At 42.7% G+C, this 14,151-nt stretch overlaps 1 protein-coding gene across 6 annotated transcripts in view; it reads left to right on the top strand.

Moving 5' to 3' along the window:
* Positions 1 to 14,151, top strand: part of KIAA0319 (KIAA0319 ortholog) — a 74,596-nt gene that overhangs the window by 26,926 nt on the left and 33,519 nt on the right. For 3 of the 6 annotated variants that reach the window (XM_067752117.1, XM_067752116.1, XM_067752119.1), the window contains 6 exons: positions 3,952 to 4,694; positions 7,634 to 7,826; positions 10,426 to 10,524; positions 11,951 to 12,048; positions 12,933 to 13,020; positions 13,982 to 14,074. In XM_067752117.1, the coding sequence (XP_067608218.1) occupies positions 3,952 to 4,694; positions 7,634 to 7,826; positions 10,426 to 10,524; positions 11,951 to 12,048; positions 12,933 to 13,020; positions 13,982 to 14,074 (1,314 nt within the window). Of the gene's footprint in view, positions 1 to 3,878; positions 4,695 to 7,633; positions 7,827 to 10,425; positions 10,525 to 11,950; positions 12,049 to 12,932; positions 13,021 to 13,981; positions 14,075 to 14,151 lie in introns of those variants that run through there. The other 3 variants (XM_067752115.1, XM_067752121.1, XM_067752120.1) reach the window with 3 other exon arrangements.

The raw sequence follows: 14,151 nt of genomic DNA, 5'->3' as shown, positions 1-14,151 counted from the left end.
AACGTTCTTGAGTGAGTCTAATAGATTCTAAAGTAATTATGGCAACTTGGCCCAAAGGGAGAATGGTTTAGTTGTTGCAAAACCCACCTTTTCAAACTTCTTTCTTTAGCGTTCAGATCTCTGCTTAAGGTATGTTATATCTAAACAGCCCATTCAGGTGATTTTTTGCAGAACAAAATGATGATCTGTCCCAGAGGTATGAGGTTGGCCAAAAAGTTCCTTTGGGTTTTAAGTAAAAATAAAAGACACATTTTTTCATTTTCACCAAGAACTTTATTGAACAACGTATTCACCATTTTTTTTTTTTTTGGATTCACCATTTTGTTCCACTACCTTTTGCCATTTTTCAGGCAACTTCATAATTCCGTCTTCCCAAAACTTTTTATTTTTTTGAGCAAAGAACTGTTCCAGGTACCTTTTACAGTCTTCCAGGGAATTCAAATTTTTTCTGTTAAGAGAATTTTGTAAAGAATGAAATAAATGGAAATCTGAAGTTGCAATGTCTGGTGAATATGGTGGATGAATCAGAACTTCCCAGGTAAGCTGTAACAGTTTCTTCCTGGTCATCCAAGAAACATGCGGTCTTGTGTTACCCTCATGGAAGATTATGCGTTTTCTGTTGACTAATTCCAGACTCTTTCATGGAGTGCTGCTTTCAATTGGTCTAATTGGGAGCAGTACTTGTTGGAATTAATCGTTTGGTTTTCCGGAAGGAGCTCATAATAGAGGACTCCCTTCCAATCCCACCATATACACAACATCACCTACTTTGGATGAAGACTGGCCTTTGGTGGGGTTGGCGGTGATTCATTTCTCTTGCCCCATGATCTCTTCTGTTCCACATTATTGTACAGCATCCACTTCTTATCGTCCGTCACAATTTGTTTTAAAAATGGAACGTTTTCATTACGTTTCAGTAGAGAATCACGTGCAGAAATACGGTCAAGAAGGTTTCTTTCACTTAACTTCTGTGGAACCCAAACATCAAAGCAATGATCGTAACCAAGCTGGTACAAATGATTTTCAACACTTGATTTGGATATTTTGAGTATGTCGGCTATGTCCCGTGTGATATAACATTGATTGTTCTCAATTAATGTCTTAATTTGATTCCTATCAACTTCAACTGGTCTACTGGACCACGGAGCCTTGTTCAGTGAGAAATCTCCAGCACGAAACTTCGCAAACCACTTTTGACATGCTCGATCAGTCACAGCACCTTCTCCATACACTGCACCAATCTTCTTTTGTGTTTCAGTTGCATTTTTACCTTTCTTGAAATAATAAAGCAAAAACGTTGCTTTTTTTCTTCCATCTTCAATATTAAAATGGCTACACAGAAATTCACCAATTTTGATAAGGTTTTTTAAAATGCACGCTGATATGACAGCCTGAATCTAACAAAATTGTTTCCAATGAAGTTAAAGACAACTAAGTGCTACTACAGCCATCTTATGGCAAAAAACCAAACGAACTTTTTGGCCAACCCAATAAATGGCGATCTCCACCTTCAACCTGATGGAAAACTGCTTTAAGCTTTGTGTTGAAGGTTCCTGCCATGCTTCTTACCCACGTGTAACAATTTGCTTATTCCAGGATCACAGCCTTTTCCCTGTATAATGGTTTCTGTGACACAGTTTTATAAATTGGCTTTTAAGCTTCTGGTGGCCAGAGCCAGAAATGAAACATGATAGTTCTTATGAATCATATTGCCCAAAAGGAGAGGACCCAACAGTTGTTCAAGGGAAATAAAATATATCCTACCATTTGTGTTTGAAAGAAATTTCTAGTTTGAGTCTTCATTTAAAGGCCCCTTCATTTAAAGGAATGTAGTGATATCTTTACAAATAAGGACACTATTTTTGAGAGTAGAACTGGAAGTTGGAGATTACCTGCCTATTTTATACGCTTCATCGTCTCTTGACCTTAATTAGAAATGCTATTTTGTTATGTTCAGCAGAATTGTTTTTTTTTCCTCCTCTCCATATCTGAGACTAAGCTTTTCTTTAGAAAATAGAAGGCTAAAACTATTAAGGTGATTTTTTTAAAAAGTAGATTTGGGGCTTCCCTGGTGGCGCAGTGGTTGAGAATCTGCCTGCTAATGCAGGGGACACGGGTTCGAGCCCTGGTCCGGGAAGATCCCACATGCCACGGAGCAACTAGGCCCGTGAGCCACAACTACTGAGCCTGCGCATCTGGAGCCTGTGCTCCGCAACAAGAGAGGCCGCGATAGTGAGAGGCCCGTGCATCGCAATGAAGAGTGACCCCTGCTTGCCACAACTAGAGAAAGCCCTCGCACAGAAACGAAGACCCAACACAGCAAAAATAAATTAATTAATTAATAAACTCCTACCCCCAATATCTTCTTAAAAAAAAAAAAAGTAGATTTGGTTTGAGAAAATGTCATTTCAATTGAATTAAAGTGGTTTGTTGCTAGCTTATTCATTGGGAAAGATGTATATTTATTATATCTAATTCTCATTGAATTGGACCAATTAGACTTTCCTGTAGAGCCAGTGTTAGTCATTGAATGATTCTGAAAAATTTATAACGATGATGATATGTATACAGGTAAAAAAAATAAGATGATTCTTATACTGTATTTAACCATTTCTCTTACCTCCAGTTAGAAGTGATCTCTGACTGTCATTATGAAAAATGTAACAGTTATTAAGAGAATGATCAGTGATGAGCCCTCACTAGAAAAGAGATCCTTTGCTGTTCTGAGTTCTGCAGCAGAACAGTGCTCATCAAACTATATGTGCTGAGGGACCAATTCGTTTTTATTTCCAATCTACCACCGACAGATTCTTTGGTAAAAAAATCAACACACAATTTCTACTGAAAGAAAAATGCACAGGGTATGAGTTGTGGGTTTCAGTTTTATTCAGGGACCTTCCTGAAGACTATACCCCAGGAAACAGTCTCTCGGTAGCTCTAAGGGAACTGTTCTGAAGAGACAGGAGGAGAAGCCCATATATATATGATTTGGGGCTAGAGAATTTGTGCAGTCAAGCACACATTTTAGTAAACGATTACTGCTAGTCACAAGGAACAGATATCTCAGCTGATGATTTTAGTGCTTTTCTATGTAAGGGAAGATACAAGAATCTGGGCTCATTAAAATTCTTCCTAAGATATGCATCTAAGTATCTACGGGGCCTGTTTGTCCAAAGCACAGAGCGCCTTATCTTGTTTCTCATCCTGAATTCATTTCTGGGTGCACTGTCAGTGACTGCAGTGGGTAACGACTTTATCCTTGTAGAACTGGGTGGTGGGCAGCATTCTTTGTTTTACAAAATAAACAAAAAAGCAGGAAAGTGATTTTTGTCCTTGGAAGTCAGGGAATGACAAATTGCTGCAGAGCTTTCTAAAAGCCCCAGTTGCCCTTATTCTTTATGGACTGGTCACAGTGTTTGTGGCCTGCAGGTCACACTTACGTAGCACCGCTCTCCTGCCTGCTGTATTTGCCAACTGGCACCGTTTGTAGTTCATGGTTTAGAATGTGCTTAAAACTAGTTGTTATAGACCTGTATTTAGGACAAGTTTTTCTCTCCTTTGATATGTCATCAGAATTGATCTATCAGAATAACCTGAGATGTTTAAAAATTCAATTAACAGCATGACATTGTTCCTAAAGCAAACCTTTATAGCTGGGTTTTGGGTGAGGAGCAAAATATTGTAGTGTAAAAGCAAATACGCACGTAGAAAAGAACGCCTGTCTTCGCTGAGTGACATCATATAAAGAGAGAGGATGGACGGTTAGATGGACAGGTGGGAGAATCTATGGATGGATGGATGGGGGTGAAAGGATGGGAGGACAGATGTACGGATGGGGATGTTGATGGATGGGCTCTAAAGCCGTGGACTTTCTATAGGAGATGCTGGTGGTTTATTTGCTTGCCAGAAGGGATATGCCTCGCTTCCTTATTGGAGACCGCGTGTTTGTAGGTTGTGCCTGTACGCAGTGCAGTGAGGGGAGGACGTATTCCAATGCCATCATTTCTCCTAACTTGGAAACTAGCAAAATCATGCCAGTGCCTCAAACCACGCCCGTGGCAGACTGCACATCTGCCTGCTGTGACCTGTACAGCTGTGACCTGGCCTGGTGGTTTGAGGGCCGCTGCTACCTGGTGAGCTGCCCTCACGAGGAGAACTGCGAGCCCAGAAAGATGGGTGCCATCAGGTCTTACCTGACCTTTGTGCTCAGGCCCGCCCAGAGGCCCGCACAGCTGCTGGACTCCGGGGAGCTGATGCTGAACAGGGGTTCCCCGTCAGGAATCTGGGGGGACTCACCTGAGGATATCAGAAAGGACTTGGCCTTCCTGGGCAAAGATCGGGGCCTGGAGGAGATGTCTGAGTACTCACATGGGGAGCTGGAGCAGAGCCTCTTCCGGCCCATTGGCAAGCAGGAGCCCCGAGGGAGCTCCGGGTACACGGATTGGGGCTTGCCGGCCCGTGGCAAGGGAGGTTCCAACTCCTCTGCTGGAGGCAGCCCAGCAACATTGGCGGAGAAGCAGCAGGAGGGCCCAGAGCACCGTGAGCTGAACGAGTCGGCGTGGACCCCGGCCCCGAAACCCTCCCCGGGGGGAAGGTTTTTGCTTCCCTTGGTCACTACTCCACCTTCCGGAAAGGAACTGGAGAAAGAGACTTTTCAGCTCCAGGAGCAATCCAGCAACAGCTCTGGAAAAGAGGTGGGTGTGGCTGGCGTGTGTAGGAGAGGGTGGGAGGGGCTGAGTTCACTTTCAGAGCCCGGCCCCCATTAGGACACACGTCGCGCGAAGCTTCCTTTTGGGGGCACCTATTAAGGTATCGTCTAAAAAATGACTCTCAGAACCTTCCAAACAAAACATCCTCTTCCTCTGTTGTGCACTCATGACCAGACTGTTTAAAAGAGCAAATATTTCTTCTGCCTTCACAAGTCAGCCGCCTAATGATGATTTAGCGCTTCTCCTTAGAGATGCCTCTACCGGTATCTCAGATGAATGAGGTTTTATAGAAGTTTCTGGAGCCAGCTCATATACACAGCGAGTGTAGCCAGAGGCTTTGCAAATCTCTCGTGGTAGGCTTTGTAGGAGCAGAAAAAAATTTTCTCCTTTCCAAGTGTTTTGGTTGGGGTAATAATTAAATTGACGTAAGATAGATTAACAGGAGAAAAACAAATTTACTTTGGTAAATTTACTTTGGTAAATTTGGAGACCCCATAAATATATGAGAGGTGACCAAAGCAGGAAGGCTTTGTATCTTTTAAACAAAGAAACAATCAGTCTGTGAAGAATTGACAAGCCAAAGAGGATTAGGCTTGGGGTAATAAATTGGTGACAAAGTATCTGTTAAAGATAACTGTCTGAAGCATATTAACATTTTTAAGAGTTTGAGCAAAAATGCATTCAAATCAGTCAGCATCCAGTAGAGCAGGTATAAAGGAGCTCCGAGGAGCTGTACAAAATGAAAAACTTTTTTAGGCAGGAGTGGAAACAAGGAATATAAGGCAAAAAAGTGGGTTGGTTATTACAAGGTTACTTTCTTTTAAGGGGTAGTAGGGGTTTATCAAGCAGATTACCTCAAAATTATTCCTGATTGACTGGTTTAAGATTCCATTTCTGGGAGAGCTGAAACTGTAATTAAGTCTTGGTTTGGGGGCCTAACATAAAGGACTCTATTTGGGGCCTGTTGCTTTAACACGAGGTTTGTTTCTACAGCCTTCTCAGCCCTAAATTTCCCCTCTATGGTGATAAGGATACCTTCTATCCTCCTGGTACGGTGTTTTATTTTCCACGAAAGTACATATTTTCCCCTATAGCCAATTAAATTTTTTTGAGCTGCATTAAGTTGTAGATAATCCTTGAAAAGAAGGGTACCTTTTGCCTGGGAGATTTGTCTCTTGCTTTCAGGGGGGACAAAGGAGGGTCAGAGTGTTCTTGCACTGGCTGTTTCTCAAGTACCTTTCATTCAGAATAATCAGCGTGCCAAAGTGCTATATTTTAGAGTGACATTCGGACCCGCTACAGTTTCTTCAAGACCCAACAGGTTCTGAGGTTGCTTGAAACTCACCAGTGAAGAATCAGTTGGATAGGAGGAACAAGATACTAAGGAGAGAACATAAGCTGTACAGAACTTTCCATGAAAAACACAGGTGAAAAGAATGGGAACCTTTGGGAGAGCAGACATACCCAAAACAGAGGGAAGGTTCAAGTGCTAACAGCAGAAGGTCAGGGAGATAGAGAAGGAGGCTGCACTGTGGGGAGAGTAGTTGGGAGCTCAGAGACTGCTCATTTGGGAAATACCAGGACAAGGTGAGGATATAGTGAGTGTGTCGATCAGGAGAAGCCGAATGCAGTTGGCAGTAAAGTGACAAAAGGACAGGTCATGGGAGAATTTAGTGTATTTCAAGATACAAGAGAGCAAATCAGAATGTAAAGGGACATAAACCAATTAAGATTTTTTTTTAAAAAAGGAAAATATTATTTAAGATATCAGTGCTTAGGTTAGAATAAGTGAGGAAAGCTGGATTGAATTGACTACACATTATAATCTCAACCATTAAAACTTGCTAAACATTCTTTTAAGCTGTGAGATTATCAGCTTTTTTCCTGCTTTGATGTATTTTTCGTTTCAAAGTTTTCATATTTTTCTGTCCTTGTACTTATCTTAAACATTCTGAAGACTTTCAATTAAAAAATAAAGTCTCAGGGCTTCCCTGGTGGCGCAGTGGTTGAGAGTCCGCCTGCCGATGCAGGGGACACGGGTTCGTGCCCCGGTCCGGGAAGATCCCACATGCCGCGGAGCGGCTGGGCCCGTGAGCCGTGGCCGCTGAGCCTGCGCGTCTGGAGCCTGTGCTCCGCAACGGGAGAGGCCACAATAGTGAGAGGCCCGCGTAACGCAAAAAAAATAAAAATAAAAATAAAGTCTCAAAGATTAACGGTGTTCTTTTCCCCCATCCCTGAGTATTAACACATTTTACCTTCTTTTATGTGGCTAAGTGAACTGCAAAAAAGAGTAGCTGTGTTTTCAGTAAATACCAACGCCCCCCTCTAGTTAACATTTGAGTTACAGCTTTGCTTCCTGTGGATCTCACACTCAGCTGCCCCTTTGGGTCTCCTATCTTCTTCGCCTGAGTTTTACTTATCTGGCTCCATACAGGCACTGGCAGTTGGAGCTCAGAAGAGCATTTTATTATCATGGTGTGAGATTTTCCCCCCAGCGCATAATATTTAATTTAAAACTTTAAGTTGGATAACCCTATAACCATAATCTTAAATTATGAATTATATACAGTGGATGATATGAATAGAGATCATTTACTTTAGAAACCTGTTCATTGTTGAATTATCTGATTGTCTTCAATTATTGCTACTCTAAGTATTTTCTCTCTTTTTATCTTGAATGTTTTCTGTATGTGTATGTTTGCCTATAATAATTCTCCAACCCAGAGTTGCCTTACATTTTTAGCAGGTAGCAGAGAATATTTAAAAGAGATGGTCTAGAGTTCCAGTGGTTTGCAATGTTAGACATGGTATTTCAAATGCTACTGAGTCTAATTTTTGAAAAAGTCAATGACATGGTGTTGTCTTGAAGAGTTCAACCTTTGTTTTTCCCCCATAACAACTTATGCTTGTAATTGATCTCCTAGGTCCTAATGCCTTCCCATAATCCTTCTCCAACCAGCCTGGAGTTCAGCCCAGCCACCATGGAGAAAAGCCCAGCTCTCACAATCACCCCACGGAGCACAGAGCATAGCATTTCAACCCTTCCCGCTAGCACCCTCCCCACTGACTCTGCCCCATCTCAGCAACCTGTATCTGCTCCTACTGCCCCCAGGACAGGTAATTTAAAAAATACAACTGGAAGAAATGTACTGAAGACACGCTGTAGAATATAGTAGTGACAACTTCGAAAGTTTACTCATTCCCTCCGGGCATGTATTTGAGCATCTATCGTGTGCCAGAAATGATGCTAGGCACTGGGAATAAAAAGATGAATAGATATTGTCTTTTCCCTCCTTGACTCTATAGTCTAGAGGATGAGGCTGACAGACAAATAGATGGTTTGATACAATACAGTAAGTGCTTTGAGAGGCTGCTATGGGAGCAGAAAAGGAGCAGCCCGGCTGACTGGCTCAGAGAGGCCACAGAAGCCTTTCCAGAGGTGGTAATGCTAGGATAGATGAGCCAGCAAAAATGGAGTCAGCATGCTGTTCAGGTCGAGGGAGCGACATGTGTAATAACAATAACGATAATTACATTTACTGAGCACTTACCCAGGGCCAGGCACCACGCTCGGCATTTCCTGCCCATCCTCTCATTCACTGCCTGTGCCAGGGAGCAGAGGGACAAGAGCTCAAGGGGCATTTGGGGAAGAGCTCTAAGGGGTTCAGTATGGCTGGCACTGATCATGTAAATGGAGTGGAAATGGCAAGGTCTGAGTCTAGAGTATTTTGAAGGATCCTGTGTTCTGTGCTAAGGAATTTGTGCTTTATTGGATGAGTAGAGAGAATCCCTGAATGGTTTGAAGCAGGAAAGTGAAATGATCAGACTGGTATCAAGAAAATAGTATGGGGTTGACCTGAGGCAAGAGGATCCATTAAAAAAACTGTAGTGAGTGGTTGCAGGGATGGAGGGAAGGAACCAGATTCAAGCGATATTAGAAGGGCAGAATCATTAGAACTTGGTAAGTGGTTGAAGGTCATGATGAAGGTAAAAGGACTCTAAGATATATGAACACATGGAACTGAAAATTAGATGAGTGGTTGGGCTGAAGATAAAGGACTAGGTGTCTTCGGTGTAGAGGTGATAGTTGAAGGCCCTCCAGGGAGAGCCACGGGGTGGGCTGGGGAGAGGCCTGAGGGGTGGAACTTTGGAGCCATCATTGTATTAGGAGCTGGGACAGCAGAAGGAGCCTATAGAGCTGACTGAGTGGCTGTGACAGAGAGGTAGAGAAAGAGGAGAGCGTGGACTGAGAGAAGGAGAGAGGAGAGGTTTCCACGTTGGAAGAAGTGATGAAGGGGCTGGGTGTTACAGGAGGATTGAAAAGCTCCCATTGGATTTAATACTAAAGAAGTTACTAGAGACTTTTGTCATGTTTCCTGAGCCTTTCTGTGGGTAATGTACTTTGAGGGTTACCCTCTCTTCTTTGGTTATTTACTTTGATCCTGAGTTTCAGTAGAGAGAAGGATAATGGTGGAAGAGCTGTACAGTATATGGAAAAGGAAACTGGCCTGGGAATTAGCATCCTTGAGTTCTAGTAGCACCTGTTGCATAGAGTAGTTAGAGGATGAAATGAATTGATAATCTTCAAGGCCTTGGAACAGAGCCTATCAGAGTTCAATCTCGTAGATAAGTGGCTGTTGACATAAATACAGTTTAAATTAGTCAGATATTGGTGGGTCTATTGCTAATGACCCACATAGCCTCAAGCAGCTTATATTGCCTCTCCAGGGCTCAATTTCTTTATCTGTCAAATGATGGGTTTGGACCAATATCCCTTTTAGGTCCACAATGGCTGATTTTTCTTGAAAAGAGTCAGTGAAAGTGACAGGGAAGAAGAGCCAGAGACGGCAGCGAAGCCTCTGCAGCTGGTCTAGGAAGGCACTCGAGGGACTGAGTACAGACTGAGAGAAGTAGATTTAAACGAGCCACATCTCCATCTAACATCTCCAAGCAGCTAGGACCTCTAGAGAGCACTCAGCTTTTCTTTAAATCTTTGCTTTTCTCTATGTGATATCTTGACGATCTCAATTGTATTTCATAAAGGGAGACTAATGTCCAGTTGAGTCAAGCCAATTGAACATATCAGTATAATCCTGGTTATGGAGCAAGGAAACAAGCCTTGTTCTGAATGCTGACTTAGTGACTAAGTGCTTCTGATGAGAGTGGATGTGCTTTTTGCTGCTTGAGTTAAAATAGCCTTTTTATATTGAGGTTGACAGGCTTTTCTCTTGGAAAGTTTCCAAGACCGAGACCATTGCAGTAATTCATGGGGTTCCTATCAGAACTGAGTGGCGTGTGATTAATGCTACAGAAACACTTATGATTACACTCCATCTTTTTAAGACTAAAAATAGCACATACCAGGGGGTCAAGCAAAGCTGGAAGCAAGAGAGAAAATAGACCCAGTCCGCAGTACACTACCTGTTTTCGCGCAACTCTTGTCACCGACACCTTGCTCAGTCGATCTGAAGCGTTTTCTCCACAGTGCCTACTCACGTTGACAGTTTTAAATTTATGAAATCTACCCTGCAACATAATATAGGGCACAGTTCAGTTACTAGCCAGAGGGAAAAAAGTATCTTAGATAAAATCGCATGAAGAACTATTACAAAAATATGGGTTATCTTATGGATACTAAAAACAAATCTATCATAGGGCAGTAATTTAACATCATTGAAGTATATGATGAAATGTACTATTTCTAATTAACTTTTAGTGAAAGAACTCACGGTGTCTGCTGGTGATAACCTAATAATAACTTTGCCGGAAAATGAAGTTGAACTGAAGGCGTCTGTTGTGCCAGCGCCACCTGCAGGTGAGAGTTTGACTTTCCTCTGGGACCAGTAGGGGCCCATTAGCTGGTGTGTCCTTAAGGTGTCTTTACTGGTTATTTACAACTTTGATTCATTTTCACAACATAGTGAATGCCACTCTCGAGTGGATGACAAGGCTTTGATGATCATAAGCTTTAAAGTTTATTGAAATAGTTTAAAATGGAGTGAGAGGATAGGAATTAAATACAGAACATTTCCTTTAATTGGTCAGGATAAGAAGTCATACATTTCTGATGATGCAAAGCAGAGTGATATCTTAGAACAGGAGAGGTTTCCATATACCAGCTTTTGACTTGTAATAACCCACAGAGCCTGGGAAAGTTCCACTGTCAGGTGAGGGAGGTAGCATGTGCACAAAGGTTGTTTGCAGATATTGTAGTGGCAACACGTCTCTCAGGTTCTCAGGATCCTCACACCAGTTGTTCAAAAAATGTTTAAAATACTTTCTTCTGCTGATCCAGCACTCTGCTCTTCAGCAAACATTTGACCTATTCCTGTGACCTGTCAAATGCATTCTTTCTTAAAAGTATATTCATTTTTAAGGTGTTTGAATATTTCTCATTCAGGTTAGTTCCTTTATTCATTTTTCCCTATCACACATGGATCAAAATTTAAGCATAGATGTTAATATTTGGCATTTGTCATTTACTCCTTTCAGCTGAGGTAACTCGTGCTTTAACTATTACTAGAATCACAAGGTGGAAGACAGCTTCATCTTAATATAAAGATATTTAATCTGTTCTTAGGCCTTATATAAACCCCTACGACAGATGGAATGAATTTAAATCTCCTTGCCTTTTATTAAAAGGAGAAAAGTACAGTGGATTATACTATGTTAAAATTTATATGTATAGTCAGGTGTAGTAGTCTGGAAGGAAAGTCATCAAATGCTAACAATGAAATTAGGGCAATTTTTTAAAAACTTTCTATATTTTCTAAATTTTTATAAGTTGTATGTTCTTATAATAATAAAGAAGTTTTACATTAAAAAAATAGAGAGGGCTTCCCTGGTGGCTCAGTGGTTGGGAGTCCGCCTGCCGATGCGGGGGATGTGGGTTCGTGCCCCGGTCCGGGAGGATCCCACGTGCCGCAGAGCGGCTGGGCCCGTGAGCCATGGCCGCTGAGCCTGCACATCCGGAGCTTGTGCTCCGCGGCAGGGGAGGCCGCAGCAGTGAGAGGCCGGCGTACTGCAAAAAAATATATATATAATTAAAAAAATAAAAATAATAAAAAAAAAAAAGATATAGATACCTTACTGTTCCTTACCTGAATGATAGTTGAAAGTTGAGTGCAGTCTATCTAAATTAATTTCTGCTAGTAGATTGAAGACTGTCATTTTCCTCCCTCTGCCCAGATTACAGTGACTTCTAAGAGTTTATAACTACTCATATTTTTCTTTGCTCTCAGAAACAACCTACAACTATGAATGGAGTTTAATAAGCCACCCTGAATACTACCAAGGTGAAATAAAACAAAGACACACGCAAACTCTTAATGTCTCTCAGGTAAGTAACTGGTAACCGGTAGTAACTGACAGCATACCTTAGAATTCAGGTAACACCTGCTTAGCTGTTGAATCTAGAAGTCTCTCTTACGATTAAGATTAAAAGAAGAATATAAATGAATCAAGTTTCAAGCATGTAGGTAGACAGGTAGATTTAAGTAAAGGGGCTTGCGGGACCTTTTCTTTATTTGACTTACTGGGCATATCAGCCCAGGGAAGAGAGGCTGGCCCAGGCTGCTACGGGTCTCTGTAGTGAGGTTAAAGCCTGTGTTCCAACTCTTGATCCCTTTGCAGTGTTAGAGACATTCTGGTCATCTCTGATTCTTAGTCAGGCACATTTCTAGGATTGCCAAAAATTCCATTCCGGTTCACATATGGTTTGACTACCAAATATTGCTCCAAGATATAAGCCCTCCCAAGAAGAAATGTTCCCTCTTCTTGGCCCGTAGATGATTATGTACTCTTCATTTCTGATACTGCACAGCTACTGATGCAACATGAGTTAGCATCACCCCCATGCCACTGAGCGCTGTTTCTCGAAGTCTGGTACCCAGAGCATTGACAGCTGACCCACCAGTGCTACTTGGTAAAAATGCAAGATTCCCATACACTCAAGTTTGAGAACTGCCGCCCTCGGTTGGTCCATGTCACATATGCCTCTGTAAGCCCCGTGAACATCTGTAACTAAGCTGAAGGCCTTCCTGGGTGATCTTCAGTGTTGCAGAGTATAGGCTTCAGACATGTGGCAGTGTGTCCACAGGTCCCGAGCCCCTTCTCTATGCTGATTCCAGGAGAACGGCTTCTGGAATATTTAAGGATTTTCTAGACAGTGGACCCATCCTGTTGTTTGCATGTTTATCAGTATAACTTTTCTTCATCTTGCAGTTGTCAGTAGGACTTTATTCCTTCAAAGTAGCAGTTTCTAGTGAAAATGCCTTTGGAGAGGGATTTGTAAATGTCACCGTTAAGCCAGGTAAGCCTGTGTAAGAGGACAGCCTCCTGTTTATCTCAATTTTTGGTGCCTGAATAACACGGTAATATATTTTTTTAGTTTTACATTAGGCTCCATTGTAGAGAGAACATGCAAAGATTATACGGTTTTTTTCTTTCTTCTTTCTGTATAATTCTTAGTACTTGCTTGACACTGCTGTGTAAGGTTGCAAGGTTATTGCTTGCTGTTCCTAGGTGTGGCAACAGCCTCCTCCGTCTGACATTTGCTGTGTTCACCCTTCTACCTCCATTCCCCGTGACTCAGCTTGTCCTTAGGTGAAGGGAGAAACTCAGGGGTCAAGGGAAATGTATGCCATGGGCTTTCAAGCCCCCTGGTCCTTTCAGGCCACCACTAGTCCATAGGTCAGTGCACTGGTGTGAATTAGAAATAGTGGCCCTTTGTCTGGGTGGGCACAGCCCTGGCTCAGTGCATGGAGCATGGGCCTTGAGCCTCTGCCACCCCCTCCTCTGGGCACAAGGGATGTGGGCCAGCTCAGTGCCAACCTCACCTCCAGCCTCTTCCCCAGGGGCTGACAGCTCCCCATTTTGCACATTCTGCCTGGTTATTCTTAGAGCTAAACGTGGTTGGCGGGGGCGGGGCCGGGGGGCGGGGCTTCAAAGAGTCAAGAGCCAGCTAATCGTAGGAGCTGGAACCCTACTCCATTGCTCCTCTCTTGCAGTTGCTGCTCAGGTTCTGTGACCAACCCCTTGCTTGTTATTACATGTGTTCATTGAGCCTGGGCTTTCATACAAAAATCTAAACCTGCAGATGTGCTCCTAAAGTGTATAGGGGGGTTCCAGAACATTACAAGTACTTTCCATAGTTGAGGCCTGCAGGATAAACACCTTCCGGACAGGATATTTATAACCAGTTTTTGAAAATCAGATGGTTTATTTGGGTGGTGACAACTTGGGCTCAGCCCGTGTCCTTTTTTCTGTCACAGCCGGAAGAGTCAACCTGCCTCCCGTGGCAGTTGTTTCTCCCGAGAGACAGGAGCTCACTCTGCCTCTGACGTCGGCCCTCATCGATGGCAGCCGTGGGTATCCAGCCATACTTCAGGGGGTTTTGCCCTCTGCACTATGAGACGTATAGAGATATTGAGGCTGTGAGGAC

This window comes from Pseudorca crassidens, chromosome 10 (assembly GCF_039906515.1).
Source record: "Pseudorca crassidens isolate mPseCra1 chromosome 10, mPseCra1.hap1, whole genome shotgun sequence".
Lineage (NCBI taxonomy): Eukaryota > Metazoa > Chordata > Mammalia > Artiodactyla > Delphinidae > Pseudorca > Pseudorca crassidens.
The sequence above is the reverse complement of the archived record's forward strand: the minus strand, read 5'-3'. Positions and strand labels throughout refer to the sequence as shown.